The sequence below is a fragment of the Topomyia yanbarensis genome, chromosome 3 (genome assembly GCF_030247195.1).
Source record: "Topomyia yanbarensis strain Yona2022 chromosome 3, ASM3024719v1, whole genome shotgun sequence".
Classification (NCBI taxonomy): domain Eukaryota; kingdom Metazoa; phylum Arthropoda; class Insecta; order Diptera; family Culicidae; genus Topomyia; species Topomyia yanbarensis.
In genome coordinates, this window is record NC_080672.1 from 246245429 (window position 1) to 246262697 (window position 17269).

Here is a 17269-nt window from a genome sequence, read left to right on the forward strand (position 1 = left end):
TGGTTTCTTTTATGAATTGACTGAACTCCTTCGAGGTAAAAGTGGAGGCATTGTCGCTTAGCAGAATCTCCGGGCTACCATGGCGATTGAACCACTGTTCGCGCAGTATCGTACAGAGTGACGTACTAGCGATTTTGCGAACGGGGGTTAACATGACGTACTTGCTGAAGACGTCGAGGACGACAAGCAAGTGTTGATTGCCACGTTTGCTTTTTGGAAGAGGACCAATATAGTCCACAGAAACCATTCGCCATGGTGCATTAGTCGCACGCGACTTACCCATTTCGGGCTGGACTGGGACGAAAGGAGCTTTGATTTCCTTGCACGTCCCACATTCTCGAATAAACTTTCGTACTTCAGATCCCATACGAGGCCAGTAATATCGTAACTGCACTTCGTGGATCGTTTTATCGTATCCCACGTGAAGCAAATTTTCGTGGGTACGTTGAATCAAATCTTGACGGAACTCGGGTGCTGGGACGAGTTTCCAACTGAACCGCGAGTCGCACGGAACAACTTTCGAGTTTACATACTTGAAAAGTTGATCATTTTCTACTTTGAAGTCGGCATAGTCGTCAGGATTTTGGATAACTTTGGACTTCATGGAACAGTACCAGTCTGAGGTGGACAAAGCGGAAACGGCTGCTACGGCCCGGGATAACGCATCTGGAACGACATTGTCCTTGCCTTTCCGGTGCTCAATAGACATGTCGTAGAGTTGCAATTCTAAACTCCAACGACTCAAACGTGAACTGGTTTTCCATTTAGTCTTCAGTATCCATGTAATCGCTGACGAATCAGTGACCAGTCGAAAATGATAACCTTCCAAGTAACCTCGAAAGTGTTCAACCGCCATTATCACCGCCAGACCTTCCTTTTCAGTTGCATGATAGTTCCTTTGGGGAGTGGTCAGTTTGTGCGAAAAGTAAGCAACTACTTTCTCACCCTCGGGATACTCCTGCACCAGAACAGCAGCGACTGCTACGTCACTAGCGTCTGTCTGAATAATGAATTCTTTGGAGAAGTCTGGTGGGACTAAAACTGGAGGAGTGACTAGAAGTTCCTTAATTTTAAGGAACGCGAGTTCTGCCTCGGAGTTCCAAACTAAGCTCTTGGTTTTCATTTTGAGCAGATCGGTCAAGGGAGCAGTGACCTCACTGAACCGATCAATGAAACGGCGGTAATAACCGCACATCCCGAGGAAACGACGAAGTTTCGTCACGGTAACCGGTCTCTCGTAGTCGAGAATCGGCTGAATTTTGTCAGGATTGACCTTGAGTCCGTCCCGATTCAACAAATAACCAAGAAACTTAAGTTCGGGGACTCCAAAACGGGATTTTTCCAAATTGATGGTTAGATTGGCTCTTGCTAGACAATCGGCCACTGCTTTGAGCAACTGTATGTGATGCTCGAACGTTTCGCTTACCACGATGATGTCATCTAGGTAGACGAAAACGTAAGGTTCCCATTTACCTCGTCCTAGAACCTGGTCCATCAGTCGCGCCAGAGTAGCAGGGCTGTTGACGAGACCAAATGGTAGACGGGTAAATTGGAATATACCCCTGCCGGGAACACTGAAAGCGGTATATTTGCGACTATCCTTAGCCAGGGGTACCTGGAGAAAGGCCTCCTTCAAGTCTATAGTAGACAGGTACTTCGCCTTGGGTAAGCCGCCCAATATTCGCCCAGGGTGGGGCAGAGGGTATGCATCTCGTACAGTACGCTCATTGAGAGGCCTAGCGTCTAGACAAAGGCGAATTGAGTCGTCTGGTTTCGTGACCGCCACAATATTAAGCGACCAATCCGAATCAGACTCCTCGATAATACCCATAGACCGCCATCGGTCAACCTCTTCCCAGACCTTAGATAGTTTTTTTGGGCTCATATGATAAGGATATCGGCAAACGGGTGCCGCACCTTGGAATTCATCTTTGATGACAATCCTGTGCTCTGTGAATGAGGTTGGGCTTAGCTTTCTGGGCTCTACTGCCTGGAAACACTTCTTTACTTCTTCTACGCGCGCTAACTGTTCCGAAGTGAGTATCGACTCACGCGGTACTTCATCTTCTTCGTTGTCTTCCGATTCCTGACCTGAGTTCAACAGAGCACAGTTTTGTATCTCAGGAGAAATCCCAAAGGCGCGCCAAAAGTCCATACCTAGAATGGAGTTGACGGTCAGATGCTCTACTACAAGAGTGCATAGGACCTTTGTCAAATTTTGAAAAGTATACGGGAGATACGCTTGTCCAATGATTGGTAAGGATTGACCACTTGCAGAACGTAGTTCGAATGGTCGTTCCAAACTTTTCAAGGGACTTTTCGAAAACTTTCGGTATAGCTTTTTAGTCATAATCGTGGCGTTACTACCACTGTCGAGCAAGGCTTTGAAGGATTTGCCGTACACTGCGACAATTGCAAATGGACGGTTATCGAACGGGTCGTCAAGGACGATGGTTTCGACAGACAACGAATTATCATAGTCCTCATCACGAGCCGGTCGAAAACTGTCGTAAATCTGGGGATTAATAATGAGTTGTTGTTTGGAGCGCTGTTTTACTGCCAACTGCGACTTCAGTTGGTTCTGATCCCGTTTTTTAGGCAGTAAGGGCAACGAGAAACATCAAAACCTTTAAACGCACACACGATGCAGAAGACCCGCTTTGGCTTCCGACATTCCTCATGTTCGTGTCCTTTGTCTCCACAATTGTAGCAGACGCCGAGCACGGGAGGACGATGCTTTTCCACCAAATACTCCAGACACATTATAGGTTTCTGCGGTGGTTCTATGGGTTTTTGATTGTTTCCTTCGAGATTCTTTCCATCCTGATTCCCTTGCTGTTTCTTTTTCTGGTTTTCAGGATTTTTTCTGGATTTTGCGTTGCCGTTATTCTGTCCACCTCCCTTTTGGTTTTGATTATTTTGTTTTTGTTTATTTTGTGGTGGATTATCAGAATAAGCAGCAACTTCCCGAGAAGAACCGAAAACTTTCTGATAAATCGGCGTCTTGGAGGCGTCGATCGATTTACCAAGACTCATCAATTCTGAAAGCGTGTTCACTGGCCTGAGGATTAGCATTTGTTTATAGTCGGCTTTCAGGTTCCGCTTGAGCACGTCGAGTTTTTCGCTCGGTGCCATTGGAACCGTCATCGCACGAAATATTTTCTCCATTTCCAGGAAATATTCCTGGAAAGATTCGTTGCGCATCTGCCGGCGCTGGAGAGCCTTCATTTTGAGCGTAGCATCAAGTTCAGGATGTACAAAATTTACCTTGAGCTCGCATACAAGATGGTTCCAGTTAAACAACCGGTTTTGCGCACGCATAGCCTGATACCAGGTCAAAGCATTGCCAGTGAACAAATGCATCGCAGAATTGAAAAGTTCATCTTCGCACATTTGTTCACACGCAGCGTAATTTGCTACGGTGTCCAAAAACTCATTAAGCCCAGTTCCAGCATACTTCCGAATCTTCCAATCAGCGACGCGTTGCGGGTTTCGCGAGTAATTCCTGGGGGCCACCATCGGTCCGTTTCCCGCATTGGTGGATATCGAAAAGTTCGGATATGATGGTCCCGCCAGCTGTTCGGTCAATTCAGGAACGTAAGGCTGGTTCTGAGCTTGGTACGGGGCTGTGAATCCAGTATTCTGTTTCGGTTTCTCAATAGGAAGTGATGGACATAGATTTTGTTGACCCGAGAATCCTCGCTTCAACACAAATTGATCGGGACTGGGCGCCAGTGTTGGGCGAGGAATTTCTGGTTCATCAATTGAATCGGGTACGTCCCTCAAACGCAAATCTTCCAGATCGGTCTGCAGATCCATCTCGGGAGCACTTTCCATCTGATGTACTAGTGCCCGAAGTTCACTGACGGATTCACGAAGTGAGACAACTTCTTGAACCGTCTTTCTTAAAACTGACGAAATGGTTGTCAGTGAAGCAATCCCACCCATTAGCGTTTCAGTAGCTTTTGAAAAAGCATCAGACCCCTGAGACGCTAGGGCTCTATTATCGTCGGATTGCTGTCGCAATTGTCGAATCTCGTCCCTCATCTCGCACAAGACACGCAACAGGTCGTCCCCTACGAGCTGTTTAGAAAGAGATCCTTGGTTATCGGAAGGATTGGATCCCTGTAGAATTGCAGGTACGTCTGTACTCAGCAAATCTCCCAAAATTTCTCCATCCTCCCCTTCTTGGTTGTCGGGAGGAAGTGCTGCCTGTTCGTCACTGAAATGACTGGCATAAACTGCTAGAACTTCCTCCAGCAACACCGAAATTTCCTGGTTGACCTCCCCTGCCGCATAATTTCGGATAACCTGGAGCCTAGACCCCAAATGAAGCAACCGTGTTCGGTAAATCTCCTTGTTTGGGCACCGGTACTGGAGATCTTCCTTGATTGTTAGTAATTTACCAAGGCAGATCTTCTTTTCTTCACCCACGTCACCCCGGAAATTGCGAACTAATTCCCTCCGAGACGACCGCTCATGCGACAAAATTCCCCGAAGACGCCGCTGCCGCTGGACACCCGAAAGATCCGAATCAGGAGAGATAAAAATGCTTCGAGATAGCAACTCAAAATCCAGCTCATCGAAATGTAAATGATCGACGCGCATGAACACACACGCTTGGTGGAATTTCTCCAACGCCATCATAACTTGCGCTATATTGGAAGAAATCACCAAGACACAAAGCATGTAAGTACTGGTACGGTAAAATTTCTGATTTTTCGCCCACTAACGATTCCCTTAAAATTTCAGGAAATCAAGCTGCTCCAAAAATGTCTCAAACCGGGTTGAGAATTCAAGGCGATTGGCCACCGCAACCGAATAAATGACAACAACCTTCAAACTACTCGTCCGGCAGACCAAACACAAACAACGCAATCCACAAATTCGGACAAAAAAAGGAAAATGCAAAAATCAAAAAATAATACCGAAAATGTAAATAAATAATAAATATACGACCGCGGAAAAATATTGCGGAAGAAACCTCACCACTGTTCTACGAAAATCCTCGATTTAGTAGAAGCACCCCACACTCCGGAAGAAAAAAATATTTTCCAAAATAGGAAAATATTTTTTTCAGTGTGTTTTGCGCTGTGCGCCAAATGTAAGTTGGGGTTTGCCCACTACTCGGGTTCTTAATTGCCCGGCGGACCCTTCCTTTCAGGGCGGCCTAGGTGCTTCTACCGGAATTTCGGATTTTCGTAACACTACAAACTAATAGAACACAAATAAATAAATTTAATTTTACCGTGTTTATTTCCACCAACTCTCCCTTCACTGCTGGTCGATTGTAGATGCACTGCTGCTGGCGATGGCGGGAAGGCGGAGGTTTTTCCCGACCGGCCGGGACAGCAACGGCCGAGTTCTCCTTGTTTACGTTGGCTGCTCCGGCAGCGGTCCTTAACAATTAGCTAGGGAGGTGAGCTTTGCTCCTTTGTCGGAACCTCCCTAGCGACGGTGGTGACGAATCACCGGATTTTTTGCTCCCCGCAAAGAATCCCGGAAGACACCGCAGTGTTCTTCCCAGGGGGAGCCGTTGTCCACCCTGCTTCGCCCTCCTTGGCTATTAGCTGGGAAGGAGAGCAAGGCTCGTTCGGCTTATCCTTCCCAGCGAGGGCGGATTGGTGCGTCTGGATCCTTTGCGGTTAGCCGGGGAAGCGAAAGCTCCTTGGTAATTAGCTTCCCTCGACGGCGATCCAGCACCACACTTACTACTGTGCCCGAACCACGAGCCGGCACTTTTCGACAGGTTTTTTTTATCTGTCGCACGCGCGCACTTCACCTCACTGGTTAAACGTGGCGGGAAACTGTCCCGAAAACACTTGTTCACGGACGTCTGTTTAACTTCGTGGTTCAGCACTTTCTGCCTTATCTCGATGGTCGCCTTTTTCACTCCACCAAACAACCACCAAAAAACACACCGCCGCATAGCTGTCATTGCCATGGTACAGCATAGTTAGCAATCACTTTTACAGCGAGAGGAGAGCGGAGACCTACCTAAACCCTATGTTTCTTATATACAAATGTTCAACAAAAATTACTACACCTATCTGCACAAACAAAACCGTTCACAAACGAGAAAATGAACAAAAATTTACAACTTTAGTGTGAACGGTACAAAACAGCGGTGAGCATAAATTTTCGTAAACAATACACTCTACGGAGAGAGTACGCACGAAAGGGTATATTTCCACCCAGTGCTCAATTGTTACCCTGACGGGTTACAAGTTATAGCTGTCCAAAAACGTTGTTTCTCCATAAACAACATGGACATGAAGGGATTAAATCAGTATATTATTGCTAAATTGAATTAGCCACGTTTTAATATTTGAGTTGAGTGCCCAGAAAATGATGATTTTTTGAGTACTCATTCGGCCCACCTCTGAGTCGATTTCTAGTCCCACCAGGAGTACTTGCTCCAAATTTGAAGCAAATTGAACAAGTCTGGCTACTGGACCAACGTGCTTGAAGTTTGTATGAGATTTTTCAACAATTTACATGGAGAAAACCCACTACCTCGCATTTTCGCCGCCAGGTGGCACTGTATGCATCGTATTATCACTGTAAGTGAAAATAAGAAAAATAATTTAATTGCCTACAACTTTGTCGAAGACTGCTAGTGAATCTGGCTTTGTTAAAAGAAGTTATTAAACTTTTATCGAAGTGATGTCTGAGTCAGTTTTGATTGGGGCCTAGTAGTGCATGGTTGTGTATCGGTACTCGATTCCCATCAACTATACATTTTTGTGAGATAATGATTATATTTAGCTGAATAGTATGTTCAGAAGAATTTTAGTACATAATACGAGTTATGTTAGTTTGGTTAGAAAATTTTAGTTCTAACTGTGACCGTATAGAGGGCGCCAACACTAACTTTTCATATAAGTGAGATAGAATATCAAGATGTTCAGAAGAATTATTTAGAAATGCTTGTTCTATAACTTTGTACAAGACACCTAACTTTGTACAAGACACCTAAGCTCTATCTCTTTCCGTTGAAAAGTTAGTGTTGGCACCCTCCATGCGGTAAAATGTGGAACTAAAATTTTCTAACCAAAGCATGACTCGTATTACTTACTGTAAATCTTCTGAACATACTATTGACCTAAACCTAACCATTATTTCACAAAAATGTTTAGTTCGTGCGAATCAAGTACACAACCATGCACTGCTTGGCCTCATGCAAAACTGACTCAGACATTAATTCGTTAAAAATTTAATAACTTCTTTTAGCTAAGCCGGATTCACTAGCAGTCTTCGACAAAGTTGTAGGCAGTTAAATTATCTTTCTTATTTTCACTTACAGTGATAATACGATGCATACAGTGCCACCTAGCGGCGAAAATGCGAGTTAGTGGGTTTTCTCCATATAAATTGTCGAAAAATCCCATACAAACTTCAGGCAGGTTGGTCCGGTAGTTAGGCTTGTCCGATTCGTTTCTAATTTGGAACAAGTACTTCTGGTGGGAGTAGGATTCGACTCAGGCATGGGTGGATTGCGGTTATTTTTTTCCTGTCAATCTAATGCACATGACCCTAAGTGTTTCGGTTTGTATTCGCTCTTGGTAGTTCTGCTCTACCTGTTGAAGTATGTCATAATCTCAAAGTAAATGGACAATCAAACACGCAGTAGTAAACATGTAGCCAGTTACTTTTTTATTTGTTTCTGACATCTGTCAGATGACCTAATTAGCGAATCGAATTCATTCGTTGGGCAGAGGTCGAATCTGAGCTGTATTTGACATTTCTAATAGAGTTTTCGATTGAAGGAACTGGTGGAGTTTTCTGCACTGAAATTGCACTTTTCTTGCAGAAGTGTTGTCAAAACACCGACACCATGTTCCATTGATAGGAACTGCAATAAAAAAGTGCAATTCCAGTGCAATTTCGGGGCAGAGATTTGGCACCGAAAAAATTGTCGGTGGAGCCAGTGCTCGCACCAATACCAACAAGGTAAACGTCAAAAGAACATTGGAAAATGGCAGCATGAAAAAGTTCAATCAAAAATCGTATGTAACAATATTATTTTTTACTTTATTTTATGATGATTTTATTTATTTCAGGTCGCGAAAGGAAGCTTATTCGAATTACTGAGGGCAGAACAAAAAGCTCGCGAGTCTTGGTTTGAATCAGATAAAAACCTGTGAAAAGGAGTTTCTGATGATGGTTTCTCGCTTCCGGAGATGTTCGACACTGCGACGGCTGAACAAATGCCCATCAGGATATCAACAGTGACAATCGTAACCACTGACCGGACTGATAGCAATCTTCCCTAGGTCGTGGTAAAACTCCTCCTAACTGATAGGCTGGATCAAATCGAAATCGGTTACTGCAATTTCCATAGCTTGTTCACGATTCCGAGTAGAGTGACGGAGGTAGAGGTAGTTGCAGTAGAGTGGGTGCAAAAACTGATACAAATCGTGGAAACTAAAATATGTCCGTAGGCCTTCGGGAACTTTCCCAGTCATTACAATTAGTGCGGTCGCTTGTGAAGCTGCTTCGAATGGAGAGATGTAATTTGTACTACTGAATGATGTCGTGAAGCTTTTGGTAGTTTGTTGGCAAGTGTTCAACCGAGTCTAGATCCGGAAGATACACCAGCAAGGGTGTATTTAAGTTCATGAGAGTACACCTCAGTTTATTGGCGATTATAAATACGCATGGCTAGAATTTATTATCAAATATGATTGTTACAAATATTTGTTTTACCCGTAAATATATGCATAATGCAACGATTTTTTTAAAGCTGGAACCGTTTGATTTCACATTGCATCGACAGATACACCCCTATTTCGACCAGTATTCGTGATCTGTATCAGTGCCCCATACGGAATTTCGGAGATATTGACTTTTCATACCTAGCAGATAAAAACAAATTGATTCTCACGAAAAAGCACTATTGTTTGGCGAAAGGTTTTTATTTGTAGATTAATATGTTCACATTCACACGAATTAACATGTTTCGCTAAATTAGATTTAAAGTAGCAAGCAGCAACAAAAAGTAGCAAGCTCATTCTTTTTTAATTTAATTCGGGGACAATTTTCGGATCTATCCGTGTACATAATTTGCAGTTTTGAAAATATGTATATGATATTGACGCAGTTAATCTTTGATCGTCAAAATTCCGTTTAAACTACCGCAGTACGCACAACTTCGATTGTACAAAACTAGTGCGAGGTCTGCGGGTCGGTCTCCTAGAAGGTTTTCTCTATTTACAGTACCATTTCATTCAGTTCGGCGAGAGTATTAATTGGGTGTTTGTGGGTGAGTTTGCTTGTTCAATCACATTGCTTTATGGGAACGATTTGATTCGATTGGCAGTGAAATGGTTGGTAATCATCATCATCATGGTCGGATAATCCGAGTACTCCTAACAATGACTGACGATCTTAGGTGAATAAAATACAATGAATAAAGAAGTTAAAAAATAAATTAAATGAAATAAAATATAAAAAATAAGGATAAAATTAATAAAATAAAAATAAAAAAGTAAAATAGTCAAATAGACAAAAGAAATAGAATTAATAAAATAAATTAAAAAAGGCAAGCAGAATAAAATGAATTCAATTATTAAAATCTTTACTTTAAGCGATATTTATACAGTTGCAATTTTTTCGAGAGTTGTCCTACTGGAGCTGTAGAGCTAGGTTCTCGGAAGAACTCCCCGTCAGAATCACATACTACAATTTGCAGACGAGACAGGCAATGGCACCCACTAAAACACTGCTTTAGGCTAATTGTAGCGGGCCGTCATGCTGAATGTGATATTCATTGTGCGGCTCAGGTATATGCGGGTGTAGGGACTCGCGATCATCGCGAAGGCATCGAGCATTTGTACGTTAACGTGTTCGATCGCGTGTGCGTTTGAATGTCGCGTGTGCTAACGTGTATGTAACTTCGCGTGTATAAATTCTATTTTATAACAGTGTGCCTTTCGCGTGTGTTCTTGGATAATCGCGCGCAGACCGTGCATCTAATACTTTATTTCTGGTGTACGGCTCAGATGCTAAAAGAAAGTGAGATCTTCCATATCACTAGAGTTGCCAGTGATGTCGCCATGGAACGTGTTGTCCAGTGGATATGAGCTATATATTTTGATTGGTTCTACTCAATGTATGGACCTAAGTTAGGATAGAGAGTAATGGCACAGACTAACAGACATAACACTCAAAAACAAAGCTTCGCCCGCTTTAACGGTCATTTCAAATATATTTGTAGTTGGGACTGTGGCCATATTTGAAGTTATGGCGCCACTGACATATGAACAAGTATATGGGGGATACACCACAAGTGAAAAATTGTTCCCAAAACTGAGGGGTAACCCACCAGTAAATGAGTTTTTGGGACTGTGAATAGAAGGTGGAGCTAGTGTTCTGAGAAAATTGTCGGATCGATATTTTTTGAGGGAATTCCCTCGTAGTGTTATGTCTGTTAGTCTGTGGTAATGGTTTCCGGATGTGATCGATTCACGAGCGCGCGAAAACGGATGTTTGTAGGTTCGCGTTTGAGACAGCGTTTGAAACTTCGTAAGTGTTAAAACGTTCTCCTTATTACCAGGGTGTTACTAAGTTTGCGCGATCGCGCACACAGGTGTGCGTTGTTAATCGCAAAGGGCTTAAGCGTTGGTATGTTAACGTGTTTGTCACGTTTGCTAGCGTTCATGTGACTTCGCGTGTTCAAAACTGGATTTTGTATCCGTGTGGCCATTCCTATATACGCGTGCGTTCTTGGATGGTCACGCGGACCTTCATTCTGATAGTTAGTTTTCGGTGTACAATTCACATTCTGACAGGGAGTAAGTTACCCAATATCACTAGAGTCCTCGGTCATGTCGCCATGTAATGTAGTGTCTAGTGGATATGAGAGCTTTCTTTTTTTAATTGGTCCAATTGAAGGCATGGACCTAATCTTCTGAGATCAAGGATAGAAACATCCGGAAATGACCGACTCATGATCGTGCGACCGCGGAGTGTTTAGATTCACGCTTGAGACCGCGTTTTAAAATTTATTTGAGCTGAGACATTCACTTTATCATCGGGATGTTATCATGTTTATGAGATAGCGGGTGTAGGTGCCGCGGATGATCGCGAAGGGCTCAAACATTTGTAAATTAACGTGTTTTTCACGTGTATGTGACTTCGCGTGTATAATTTCGGTTTTATAATGATATAGCGTGTATTCTTGTTCGATCGCGCGCGAACCGTGAATCTGATGTTTAATTTTTAATGTATGGTACAGATGGTAGAAGAGAGTCCGTTTCCCATATCACTAGAGCTCCAGGTCATGTCACCATGCAACGTGTTGTTTAGTGAATATAAGCGTCACTTTTTTGATTGGTTCAACTGAAGACATTAGTTTAGACTGTTAGAACCGAGGTAAGACTTCCGGACGTGACCGTTTCATGATCACGCGAGTGGTGGGTTAATGTTGGAGACCGCGTTTGGAAGTTTAAAGATGCTATGTTTACTTAACTACCGGGTTTTTTTTTCATGTAGGCGAAATCGCCGGCGTAGGTATTTGTGGATTATTGCAATTGCATGGTCGCGTTTGTGGCCAGGTTTGTATTATCGCGAAGGCCACGCGCGTTTATAACTATATGAGTATAGGTAGCGATATGAGTAGAGATATACCAATAAAAAGAATCATAACATGCCGAAAAAAGATGCAAAGAGCTTGATTAGAAGTTTATAAATGGACCGATACTATTTTGGTATACATCAGTAATGGAAAAACAAACTAGGGGAACCCGGGGCTAGTTGGCGGTTGGGGTAAGTTGCTCCGTTTCTATTAGACAAAAAGCGTTGCCTCTCGTTGTGTACCTCTAGTAATGTGAAACACATTATCCGATATGTTTTTGTTGCAAAACATTTCGTTTTGTTGAAATTGTGGGCGAGATTGTGTTTTCGAGCATACCAAGTAAATTTTCTAAATTTTAAATACTTTGCGGTATTTAGGGTGATTGTCAATCTATTTCCCGAATGATTATATTTTTCGATAACGCGTGAAAAGAGCTTTCAGTATCCGTATAGATATTACATCTATCCACAAACAAAAGGTATTTTTTAAATAGTTTTTAATAAAATATGCGGTTGGGATAAGTTGGCGGTGTTGCACGCGGGGCAAGTTGGCGGTACTATTTACAGTGCAAAAAAGTCATCAAATTTTTTTTATTTCTGGAATTAACTCCAAAGTAAGAAAATCTTTTTCTTGTGTATCTCGCCAATGTAGGAGACATTTATTCCGGCCAATTACACGAAAAATTTCGAAAATTTGCTTTTGAATAGGGAGTAAGCGTCAAAGTCAAAATGCTGGGGTATTGAAATTGAAATATAATAGCAAATGTCGGGTAATATACAGTTTTCTCGAAAAGACGACGACGTCTACTGCCTGAAGGCACTGTACATCAGTCTGGTACGCAGCATTCTAGAGTATGGAGTTATCGTTTGGGCCCCGTATCACACCGTACACATTAATCACATAGAACGGGTGCAAAAGAGCTTCGTCCGGTATGCCCTTCGACGGCTTCCCTGGCTAAATCGATTTGAACTACCACCGTATGAGCATCGTTGTGCTCTTATCAACCTGCCTACGCTACGAAACAGGAGTTTTTCTGCAGCGACTTTTTGTGTTCGATCTTCCCGCTAACAACATTGACTGCCCTCTGCTTCTCGCTAAGCTGGACTTCAACGTTCCTGGTAGGTCTCTGCGGAGAATGGACTTCTTTCGGCGCTCTACTCATCGCACGCAGTACGGCCAGAATAACCCGGTAGATGTTTGCTGTCAGCTCTTCAATAGCGTTTTTCATCATTTTGACTTTAACTTAAGCAGAGAAATGTTCAAATTGAAAATAGGTTTAAGTTAGTATAGTATTTCAGTCTGTGCGAAAATTTATTAATTCGAAGACAATATATAGTAATTCAATTCAAAAGACATTCACCACGTTCCAAAAGGACCTTTGAGGTAATTGAATCTCCATTTGACTGCTTAGTTTTTGGCATATCCTCACATACCGCCAACTTACCCCGGGGCCGGGGTAAGTTGGCGGGTTTTCCGCGTCACTAAAAAAGGAGAAAATGCATCAAATTCATTTAAAAAAATCAGAGATGTTGCCAACAGTCTGCTCTTTCATGCCGCGTGTTATATTTTGCAAGATCTACCTACATTAAAGCTGTAAAAATTGAAAACTGAAAACACCGCCAACTAGCCCGGTCTCCCCTAATAGATGTGCAAAAGTACAGACTAATGAAGTAGAATAGAAAAACACATGTAACATGCAATCAAACTCGTCTAAATGCAGCAAATGTTGTATATTTACCATTAACGACAATTGCATGCTGTTAGACTTTCATCATGCTGGTCGGGAATGGATGACTCACGTGCGTAGGAAAATTTAATACCCTAATTTATCCCTTCCGACCTTTCCGAATGAATAGAATCAAATGCATAGATTGAACACCAGAATTCTATCATATACGCCAGTTCTGCATCCATTCCCTGATCCAACTGTCACAAATACTCAGACGAACACATACATAGATAGACATACGACTAGCACATAACCACAGAGAACAGACATCCATGATCGAACAAAAATATTTAAAAAACGTGTGTAAACATTTCAATTAATACACGATAAACACTAGCGCCGCCACACCAACCTATCCCAACTATCTGTCAAATCCATTCCGGAACCGTTTCGAAATCCTGAATGGATTCAGTATGGAATCTTGCTCAAAGAAAACAACCGATTTCGACTCTATCGGTTGATGCATTTGAGCTGGATTTCATGCTGGAAGTCTGAACCGGTTCCGGACTAGTTCCCAGTGACCAAATTTTCTGGCAGAGACCGCTCTGCTAGATTTCTGAAAGTCTTGGTTTGGTAGCCCTGTCAGATTTCTGCGCGTATCTTTTCGGGTTAGTTGAGCTAGGGCGAACTCGGTTTCGCTCGCGTTTTCTGGCAAATTTTGACAGGAACCGAGCAAAACCCTGGCTTAACTCGGACATAAACTGTGCAAAGTTCCTGGCAATTCCTACCTGGTAGAATTTAGCACGAATCGGGCAAAACATATGACAAAGATGGGGCAGGAAGCGTGCTGAGATCTTGTCCGTACATTTCTAACTGGATTCTGGATAAAAGTGAGCAGCATCGGTTGGTTTAACCGCTTCTGTCAGAAACGGTTGTTGCATTTGAGCGAATTCGTTGCCAGAATTCTCGCACAAATCGCGCAAAATGCTCGCAGAAACTCTGCCAGCATCAATTTCGCTTTGCTCAACTTTTGCTAACTTTCTGCTTGCCACACTGACCTGGTTTGACTGGGTTGATGAATAACCGCTGTCAATTCTGTCGAACTCAGCCATAAAAACATGACGACAGTAGCGCACCTGGTTTGGATATCCCAACTACCTTCGAAACCGTTAGAGATTTTAAACAAGTTGAATACTGAAGATGGACTTCTGTTCTCTGTGACCAATAGGTTTCTACTTATGTATTTATTAATTATTAAATTAATTTAATTAGTATATGCACGATGACGAAGTCGATCGATAAATGGACTTCTGTTCTCTGTGACCGTGACTCCCACTGTGAGCCCCGTCCACGAATACCACCATCAAATTGTGGAACAATATTTGTAAACACGGCACATAGCAAAAGTAAATCCACGTGATCCCGCCAGTTGGCCACGTCACCGCGCACAGACCAGTGGTTGAGCGTTTGCATGCGCAGGTGCAGAGTATGAAAAAACATAGAACATAAAAAAGGCGCATAAGCCCTCTCGATCTCCTCGATGCACCACTATCGAGGCGTAATGCAATAACCATCTTAAAGCAATTGTCTGTCAGAGGTTCTGTAGCACTGATGTACGCAATATGCTTGATGATGTATGCAATACCGTCAAACCCCTCAACATTGGGGAGGGCACTAGGGCTGCCTGGCATGTTAATTCTAATAATAATACGTAGGTACTCAAAAACTTTTTTGAAAACATCATCTCTTTCCTATGTGTTCACTAGTGCCGCTTAGAGGGATAGTTCCAAACTAATCGGTCACCATCGCAACGTTGCGATAATTACATAATCTACGAAAATCCTTCTTATCGGATTCCCTTCAAGCGCCCCAGTTAACCGTGCAGTAAGAGACACAACTCTACATGTTGATCAGTACGGAATTTGATTAATTTCCCGTATAAGCTGGTATCACAATGATTCAAATTGTTCAAAACATTTTGGACATCATCATATTTGGGTTTGAACATTGGTTGAACGCGATTTGAGTGTGCCGCATCAAAATATCTACACAGTTTGATATGATGATGGTTTATTACTATAATCACTGTTTCTATTGATTATTTATTCCTGTACTGTTCGTATCTGTCGCACAAAATTCGCTTAGAGCAAGACAAATTTAATTATTAAAGTGCTTCATTTTGTAAACAAACAAACATCATCTGTTAAATGACAGCTCAGCAATCTACACGCACACATTCATGCCTGCACTCGATTTGCGCTGGAGTGTTCCATTGGCACCGTGCCAGTGCAAAACACTGGCGCGGTGTCAGTGCCATCAATCGAAAACCCTATAACTATGTTGTGTTGATTTATAAGTCAATCAATGGTTGCTAAGTTGTTATTACCTATTACTAGGTTAATATTGCTCGATTTCTAACATTATATTCTTATTATAGTTTAATCTCCTAAGTGAGGAAAGTAAATAATACGTACCGGTTGTACATCGATGAAAAGCTGATGCTTTTCCTTCTCTGGTGGAGAGATACCTTCAACGGCGGTTCGCAGTGATTGATCAGCCAAGTAGAAATGAGGGAAGCTGAGTAATATGGGCGAGTCTAAGGAAACAATAATTACAAAAATGTGACTTTGTTTGAAAATGCATGTTACACTTACCATATTGACACAGAGAGACATTAAACAGTCCATTGGGTGCACACGGTGGCCCTGCTGGACAGAAGCACATATTGTCTTTGTTGGTTTCTACAGAGGCGAATACATTAGTAGGTGGGGTGAATCGATATCCTTGTACGCCATGTTTTACGATTACTTCCTTCTCGAAAGATAGTGGTAATAGACGACAGAGATCCTTTTCGTACACGAATAGTGTAGTGTTCTTAGAGATGTGAGGTGGAAAGATGGATCCATCGGTTCCATTCAGGCGGTTACATTGTTCAGTTACCCAATGAGCCTGGTGAGATCGTCCGTTGTACTTGTCAATTATACCGAACTGAGTAATGTCGTCAACGCCAGACCAAATAGTTACTCTATCCTAAAAGATTGTTACCAATACATAGATGGATTACCAAAGATGTAAATAAATCGTTGGGGATATCTATCAATTCACTCAAGTCGTTTTTTACCGTAAAATTAGCTGCCGCGTAAAAAGCCATTCAAAATTTTTTATCGTTAATTTTGATGTGGGGTAAAGAGGTCATTGAAAATTTATCTCTGTGGCTCGCGACTAAATTGTAAAAACTAAAATCTGTTTAGTTTTTAATAAAGGGCCTTTATACGAGTTAGAAATATGGCATATATTTTTATTTTTATTTGACATACATTCCCATTAATTCTGGAACAAACACGATTTTACGTTTTAACGAAAACAGGACTATGAACAAAAATCATGTATTTAATAATTATGTTCAATTTCGCTTCAGTAATTTCCTCAATGTTACAACATTATTCATAAAACAAATGGCTGACTGACGATTTTGTTCATAGATTTAAAATAATAGTTCACAATATCAAAACAGTTTGAATATTTCCTTGTGAACTTTTTCACGAAAATCGAAATTTTATTCATAAATTCATCCAATCCTCGTGAAATAATTTGTTGTTCCCAATATATTAGTAACATAGTTAGTACCCATGCTCGTGAAATAGTTCCCAAAATCATTCAAAATATTTATGTATTCGTGAATTGGTTAATTATTCCCAGTATAATTGTTATGACTTCCCAATGTTTCAAGTGCCTATTTTTCGAATATTTTCACATACAAGCTTGAACATTCTTGTGAGTGAATTAGAGTTTTCGAAAAAAGCTCATATTTGACAAGTGGTATGTGAAGCCAATTACCGTTTGATTTAACAGTGTTCCGCAAAAAGTCAAAATTGTTGCCGGTCTACTCCTCATACCGAAATCGTAAAATATTTATTTAATTTTATTTATTTAATTTATTTCTAAATCTTCGGTAATTACCGTACAGACGTATTTTGACTTAAATGTTTCTAATTAATCTATCTATCTATCTATCTATCTAT

At 41.8% G+C, this 17269-nt stretch overlaps 1 protein-coding gene across 8 annotated transcripts in view; it reads right to left on the minus strand.

Moving 5' to 3' along the window:
* LOC131692871 (scavenger receptor class B member 1) overlaps window positions 1-17269 on the minus strand; it is a 285198-nt gene that overhangs the window by 27495 nt on the left and 240434 nt on the right. For all 8 annotated transcript variants that reach the window (XM_058980215.1, XM_058980210.1, XM_058980212.1 and 5 more), the window contains 2 exons: window positions 15902-16277; window positions 15722-15843 (listed from right to left, as the gene is read on the minus strand). In XM_058980215.1, the coding sequence (XP_058836198.1) occupies window positions 15722-15843; window positions 15902-16277 (498 nt within the window). The remainder of the gene's footprint in view (window positions 1-15721; window positions 15844-15901; window positions 16278-17269) is intronic.